This window comes from Physeter macrocephalus, chromosome 19, assembly GCF_002837175.3.
Source record: "Physeter macrocephalus isolate SW-GA chromosome 19, ASM283717v5, whole genome shotgun sequence".
NCBI lineage: Eukaryota > Metazoa > Chordata > Mammalia > Artiodactyla > Physeteridae > Physeter > Physeter macrocephalus.
In genome coordinates, this window is record NC_041232.1 from 1290680 (window position 1) to 1298523 (window position 7844).

The following is a 7844-nucleotide window of genomic DNA, read 5'->3' on the forward strand; positions in this document are numbered from 1 at the left end:
TGCCCCAGGGAGGGGCCTCTGGGACATGGGGGTGGGGGCATCTTCTGCTGATTCCTCTGTAGGCCACAGAGCCCCCAGGCGAGGGCCCTAGCTAGGCCCTGGTCACGACCGGCACCACAGAGCTGTCATGCAAGCCACGTGCAGGATATGCTGAGGCGTCTTTATTTCTCGGGGGTCACATGCAGCTCATGAGCCTTTCCTACTCAGGGGCTGCACCTGCCAAGGGAGGGGCCGAGAGCAGAACACATCAGGAGCCTGGGGCAGACAGCCGGAAGGCTGGGCCCAGTCTTCCCTTTACCTTCCCACCCTAGCTTTGGACAAAAAAGCCCAGGTGAAGGTGGGTGGCAGACGCAGCCCAGGTCCACCTAGCTTCTCCTCACGGGGTGCCCCTCCTGCAAGCAGCTGGGAGGGTGGTGGCCAGACTTCAGGAAGATGAGCGCCACTCAGCTTTCTGCTGCCTTTGGTGACTGTGGGACAGGGCTGTCTTCCCAGCCAAGATGGGCAGCGGGTCACTGGCAGGAACCCTGCCTGGTCATAGTGCCGCCTTCCCCACCTGGCAGCCCCTCTGCTGCAGCTTCCGGATGAGTTCCAATAGGTTCATCTGCAGCGTCAGCTCCTGGGATGCAGAGGGGCCACTTTAGCCCTGGCAAAGGCCCCAGGAAGCAGCCTCCTTTACCCAAGGACCCGGGGCAGATACCAGGACCTAGAGAGCACCAGGCTTGAGCCCATGGGGATGACTTCCAGTGAAGCCTGGCTACCGCCTGCCAGAAAGGGGCAGGTGCTGGGACGCCACCTGTGGCAGGGCCTGCAGTTGCCCTGGCTTGGCACAAATGGAGGTGTGTGCAGGGATGTAGGGGAACTGCACACGAGGCCCTGTAGGGCATAGCGAAACCGGCGGAGGTGGGCAATGCCCTGTAGCCACATGGCTTACCCTCCTGTGGCGGAGGCAGTGTGACTGGCCTCCATGCTGAGCACAACGCAGAAACCCTTCCTGGAGCCTCCCTAACTCACCACGTCCCCTGTCCCCACACACCCTGGGCCTGGGCTCCCCAGCGACCAGCTAAAACCCCATACAGAATCTAGCCTTGGGGACCAACATCCCCTGGGCTGTGCCGGGGCAGGCCTGTGCCACTGACCTGCGGGTTGGTGGTCACATAGAAGCCGGCGACCCCTGCCTTCTCCAGTGTGCTCTGCTGGTCCGCCACCTTCCGGTCCAGCTCCAGGACAATCTTCTGGTCCATCGCCCGCTGCTCCTCACGGATCCGGTGCTCCACCGCCTGCCACGGTGAAGGCAGCTCAGGGGCTCAGCCTCCTGCCCATCAGTGCCTCACACACACACTCCTGGCCTGTCACCTCCTCTGGCCCCTCCCCACCTCCCAGTGGCTCCAGTTCCCAGACTATGGATGGAGCCCATACTGCACCCAGGTCCGTCCCTCCTTAGCCACACAGAACCCTGCAGAGGGGCTCAGATGACCTGCCCCAAATGCCCTTCCTCCAGCACCTCCTGTCAGGTGTCCTCCCTTTGCTGTGCCAGGCCTCGCCCAGCCTTGACCGCTCAGGACCACCATGAGCTGGCCAGATGCTGGCTCCACCTCTGCTGACTGTCAAGCTGGCCACCATCTCTGGGCCTTTGCATATGTTTCCTCCCCACTGGAGCTGTGGCCAAGCCTGGCTCAGCACCTCCTCCTTGCATGTCCTGGCTTGGGGCTGCCTTGGGACCCTGCACACGCCTCCACATGCACCCCACCACTGGTGGCTTCTTGGTTACGGGTGGGCCTCTGCATTGTTCCCAGGCAACCTGGGAGCAGGACTTGCTGGCTCCATCATCCCACCACCGCCCTCATCCCCAAGGCCACGGAACACAATGGCCCCCACTCACACCTGCCCTGTACAGGCCCAGCCCATTAGGAGCTGCTGTCTCGAGGAGCAGGTGGAGGGGACTGAGGGGATCACACACTCTCCACCCACTCCAAGCACATCCCAACCCCGACAGTGAAGAGCCACATGTGGGCACATGGAGCCTTCGCGGCCCACCCCAGGCTGAGGCCCAGGCTGGCCAGTGGCTCCCAAGCCACCCAGAGCCCCTCCTCTACGGCCCTCTCAGCAGAGCCCAGGTGGTGCCCACCCTGCCCACACCCCTACCTCTAGCTCGCGCTGCTGGGCCGCCTGGAGCACAGGCAGGTTGTGGGGCCGGCAGGCCTGTTGGGCTTCCTGGTGTTTCTGCCGCAGCGCCTGCCTGAGCACTGGAAGGAGACAAGACCAGAGGGGCATCAGCAGGTGGCAGAGGGGTAAGAAGGAGGGGGCATGCCCCAGCTGTCCCACACCACAGGGAAGCAGGGCAGAGGCGTGGACGTGAGGGAGGCCTGCACCGGGAGCTGGGTGGAGCTCTGGACACCCAGCCCCCAGCCCACTCAGGTGGGCCCTCACCCAGGGGACGGCCCTTCTCCAGCAGCAGGGCTCCAGGGCACTAGAGGAGGGTGAGGCCAAGCGTCTGGTACGGGGGTGGAGCCAGGGCTGCAGCCTGAGCTCAGAGAATTGGGGGTAGGGAGGGGGGAGACTGCGGTCTGGAGGTTTCTAGGCTCAGATGCTGGCTACAGGCCAGGAGTCTGGCGTGACCTGCCATCATCCAAGGGACATCCACTGAGACATCCAAAAGACCACCCAGGAAAAGGCCTGGGAAAGGAGGACAAGGAGAGTGGCCTCTGCCCTGGGGTGTGGCAGTCACTCCCCCTCAGTGCTGCCCTTGGTGGTGGTGAGGGGTGCAGAGCCACCCTGTACCCTATCCACGGCTCCTAGAGGGAGTAGGGTGGGCACAGACCCTGGGGGGGCCCAAGGATGTGATGAAATAAAATTCATATTTTAAGGTAAGACATAAAACATTTAAACAAAATTTTTTTCTGCCTATCTGAGCCTCCTCCCTTCCCTCCACTGTGCATTGTGCATCTGCATTAAGCATGAACCGGACTCCCCAATGGCAGAAATACCTGCTCAACCACAAAGATCAATTTTTCTCCTTCTGGTGCTAGCCATGTAACTCCTTAGGAGGTAACATTCCTTTCTCAGTTCTGCTAAGGGGTCATGATGATCCAACCCTGGCCTTGTAGGTGCAGACGTCTTTGGTGGACTTCATGGACAAGGCCACTATATCATTTCCCTTAAAGACAGCGATTGGTGCAGAACAGACTGGTCAGACGACCTGGGGAGACACTGGGCTGCAGTTCTCAGCTTAAATACTTACTGATGACCTTATTAATGTCACTAACTATATTTCTGCCTATTTTACAAGATTATTGTTTCTTTCATGACCAAATGTGTGGCTGAGCCTCCAATAAAGATAATGATGACTAGAAGACCTGAAACAACTGACCAAATACATAGTTCTGTAAGATCAGGGATTGTAATAGTGTAGCTCTAGATGTGGGAAGAAGCAACAACAGGGCAATAACAGACTAGTAGGACAGGTGGCCCGGAGGCCTTGGGCTACTGTTAGTTAACAGGGTCTAGTCTGGTAACAGCAGATTAAGTGGCCTATCAAGGAAATCCTCGTCTGACCTGGGAATGAGCATTCCCAACACCATGGGACAAATTGGTCATGAAATGCCTCCCAAACCTTGGTCGAAATTAAGACTGAAAGAGGGGCTTCCCTGGTGGCGCAGTGGTTGAGAATCTGCCTGCCAGTGCAGGGGACACGGGTTCGAGCCCTGGTCTGGGAAGATCCCACATGCCGCGGAGCAACTAGGCCCGTGTGCCACAACTACTGAGCCTGCGCTTCTGGAGCCTGTGCTCCACAGCAAGAGAGGCCGCGACAGTGAGAGGCCCGCGTACCGCGATGAAGAGTGGCCCCCACTCGCCGCAACTAGAGAAAGCCCTCGCACAGAAATGAAGACCCAACACAGCCAAAAATAAATAAATAAATAAATAAATTTTTAAAAAATAATAAAGTAACACTGATATAAAAAAAAAAAAAAAGACTGAAAGAGAAGGGACTGTAACAGAGAGAATGTTGCCCACCACCCAGTTCTACAAGAAATCAAGTCATTAACCACTGCAGTCGCTGACCTACCTGAAAGGAATTCAGGGTGAAGATCAGGATGAGGCACTTTGTGCTCTGGGAACACTGGCAGAACTGGCCCTCAGACACTTGGATATTTTCAGGAGAAAATTTTATGAATACAGTTTCTTGCATCTTCCCATACTTAGAAATGCACTAAAACCATTAACTAAGCTATCTGTTCCTCGTGAATAGCAGTAACCTTCTACCAAGCTGCATGCTTTGTTACATGTACCCCTTCACCAAAATCACATATATACTGGCCTCCCCCCTCACCTCTTTGGAACAGTCCTCAGAGTTTTCGGAAAGACTGTCTCCAGGTTAGAATCCTCAGGTTGGACAGACTAAAATTTTCCATTTCTTTCTTAGATTGACTATTGATTAATTTTTCAATAGATGGCATGAGCCGGCAGAGGCCATGTGCCAGGGAGTCTGTGTTGCTCCAAGAGGGGCCACCACAACCACCAAGCAAAGCTTCCACAGTCCCCACTAATTGTACAGGACTGGACAGAAGAGAAAGGTAGCATGGGATGGAAAGAAACCAATCACAAAACAGAACACTCAACACTATGCAGCCAAAATCCTAGACTAGTAAGTGTCAAGTGGCCAGATCTCCCCTGTGAAGAGGGGTCCGGCTATAAGACACAAGCCTACCACTCTGTCCTCGGCAGAGACCTCACGTTACAGCCCTTCTCTGGAGGACCCCTGAGGTTCCCCAATCTCCTGTTTCTTCGCAGTGCGTGCACATCTCGACTATGGCATTTATCACACTAAGTGAATCTGAAGCTGAGGGCCACCCTCAAGACATTTCCATAAACACAGAGATGTGAAAGACACTCCCCAGTTAACGTTTACAACATGTGGAGGCAGGATGCAAGGAAACAGATAAATGCAGGGAAATGTCATCTTCACCCCACTGATCAACGTCGCTACAAATCTCAGGTCAACTTCCAGATTCCACGGGGCGAGCAACCAGAGGCAAAAAGAGAGCTGTACCCACTGCCCGGGTAGGGGCCTGGCCTTTGCAACGACCAAGGAAAGCAATGGCAGCCAACCACCACCTGCTAAGTCAGAGGAAGTTAAAGCAGAAAGTCACAGGCACTTTCCCGCTGCTGACAGCACAAAACCTTCCAAAGGACAAGAAGCGAAGTGTCTAAGAGTTATCAAAACTCCCCACTAGGGCTTCCCTGTTGGCGCAGTGGTTGAGAGTCCACCTGCCGATGCAGGGGACATGGGTTCGTGCCCCGGTCCGGGAAGATCCCACGTGCCGCGGAGCGGCTGGGCCCGTGAGCCATGGCCGCTGAGCCTGCGCGCCCGGAGCCTGTGCTCCGCAACGGGAGAAGCCACAACAGTGAGAGGCCCGCGGACCGCAAAAAAACAAACAAACAAACAAAAAAAACACCTCCCCACTAAAAGGAACCAGGGCTCCATGGAGACATGGCTTGTTCCCTTGCTGCCCCCTCCCCCTTTAAAAAAATTATTCTGAGTGCTTGATTTGCTCCCTGAGCTACTAAGCTCTGGAGATAAACAAAAATCACCAAAACGAGAGCAAATACTACTTACTAACAGCCTGCATTTGGCACAGACCCAGTCAAAGACAGGAGGAGTGGGAAAGTTTTACAGTGGCAAAGGGGAAAGGTCCATCCTGATGGAAGGTTGTTGGTGTGGGGAAGCTGGAAGCAGGCTGTCAGAAGAGGGGCTGAGGCTGGGAAAGAACAAGAAAAGATAAGCCTGAACACCTTCCTGTACCAGAAAGCAAGAAGTGCTCCAAGAATGATGGGGACACATCAAAAGGACACAGGAGCCAGCCCACTGTTCTTCCACTGGCCAACTGTGGCATGATTTGAGCATTAAAAGGCATCAGCTATGTACTTTGGATTTGTGAATATGCATCTCATTCCTCAATAACAATGTGTACAGGGACCTCCCTGGTGGTGCAGTGGTTAAGAATCTGCCTGCCAATGCAGGGGACACAGGTTTGATCCCTGGTCTGGTAAGATCCCACATGCCGCAGAGCAACGAAGCTCGTGCGCCACAACTACTGAGCCTGTGGCTCTAGAGCCCACGAGCCACAACTACTGAGCCCTCGGGCCACAACTACTGAGCCCTCGGGCCACAACTACTGAGCCCTCGGGCCACAACTACTGAGCCCTCGGGCCACAACTACTGAGCCCTCGGGCCACAACTACTGAGCCCTCGGGCCACAACTACTGAGCCCTCGGGCCACAACTACTGAGCCCTCGGGCCACAACTACTGAGCCCTCGGGCCACAACTACTGAGCCCTCGGGCCACAACTACTGAGCCCTCGGGCCACAACTACTGAAGCTTGCGCACCTAGAGCCCGTGCTCTACAACGAGAAGCCACCACAATGAGAAGCACAGGCACCACAACGAAGAGCAGCCCCAGCTCACCACAGCTAGAGAAAGCCCGTGCGCAGCAACGAAGACCCAACGCAGCCAAAAATAAATAAAGAAGAAAAAAAAAAACCTGTCCAGCCACAAATGCCAACAACACTGCTGTTGAAAACCCTGGTCTAGAGGAATGCTGAGGACCCCTGGTGAAGCCCTGTGGTGTTGCACATACTTACGGACACAAAGAACTTTGTCAAATCTTCAGTTACTGAGTGTAGCTGAAGAACGCATAAGTATTCACTATATTATACTTCCAACTTTTCTAAATACTTACCCTTTTTCAAATAAATGAAAAGTTGGGGAAAAATAAAATAAGAAATGGGCCCGTGAGCCATGGCCGCTGAGCCTGCGCGTCCGGAGCCTGTGCTCCGCAACGGGAGAAGCCACAACAGTGAGAGGCCCGCGGACCGCAAAAAAACAAACAAACAAACAAAAAAAACACCTCCCCACTAAAAGGAACCAGGGCTCCATGGAGACATGGCTTGTTCCCTTGCTGCCCCCTCCCCCTTTAAAAAAATTATTCTGAGTGCTTGATTTGCTCCCTGAGCTACTAAGCTCTGGAGATAAACAAAAATCACCAAAACGAGAGCAAATACTACTTACTAACAGCCTGCATTTGGCACAGACCCAGTCAAAGACAGGAGGAGTGGGAAAGTTTTACAGTGGCAAAGGGGAAAGGTCCATCCTGATGGAAGGTTGTTGGTGTGGGGAAGCTGGAAGCAGGCTGTCAGAAGAGGGGCTGAGGCTGGGAAAGAACAAGAAAAGATAAGCCTGAACACCTTCCTGTACCAGAAAGCAAGAAGTGCTCCAAGAATGATGGGGACACATCAAAAGGACACAGGAGCCAGCCCACTGTTCTTCCACTGGCCAACTGTGGCATGATTTGAGCATTAAAAGGCATCAGCTATGTACTTTGGATTTGTGAATATGCATCTCATTCCTCAATAACAATGTGTACAGGGACCTCCCTGGTGGTGCAGTGGTTAAGAATCTGCCTGCCAATGCAGGGGACACAGGTTTGATCCCTGGTCTGGTAAGATCCCACATGCCGCAGAGCAACGAAGCTCGTGCGCCACAACTACTGAGCCTGTGGCTCTAGAGCCCACGAGCCACAACTACTGAGCCCTCGGGCCACAACTACTGAGCCCTCGGGCCACAACTACTGAAGCTTGCGCACCTAGAGCCCGTGCTCTACAACGAGAAGCCACCACAATGAGAAGCACAGGCACCACAACGAAGAGCAGCCCCAGCTCACCACAGCTAGAGAAAGCCCGTGCGCAGCAACGAAGACCCAACGCAGCCAAAAATAAATAAAGAAGAAAAAAAAAAACCTGTCCAGCCACAAATGCCAACAACACTGCTGTTGAAAACCCTGGTCTA

At 54.5% G+C, this 7844-nt stretch overlaps 1 protein-coding gene across 1 annotated transcript; it reads right to left on the bottom strand.

The window, feature by feature from the left end:
- Positions 1 to 139: 139 nt before the first annotated feature.
- On the bottom strand, positions 140 to 3130 carry LOC102996402 (protein DGCR6). The gene is made up of 5 exons (XM_028480348.2): positions 3092 to 3130; positions 2428 to 2467; positions 2143 to 2243; positions 1137 to 1277; positions 140 to 616 (listed from the first exon to the last, which is right to left on the bottom strand). Exons 1-5 carry the CDS (start codon positions 3128 to 3130, stop codon positions 533 to 535), a joined length of 405 nt encoding a protein of 134 aa, XP_028336149.2. The 3' UTR covers positions 140 to 532.
- Positions 3131 to 7844: the final 4714 nt, after the last annotated feature.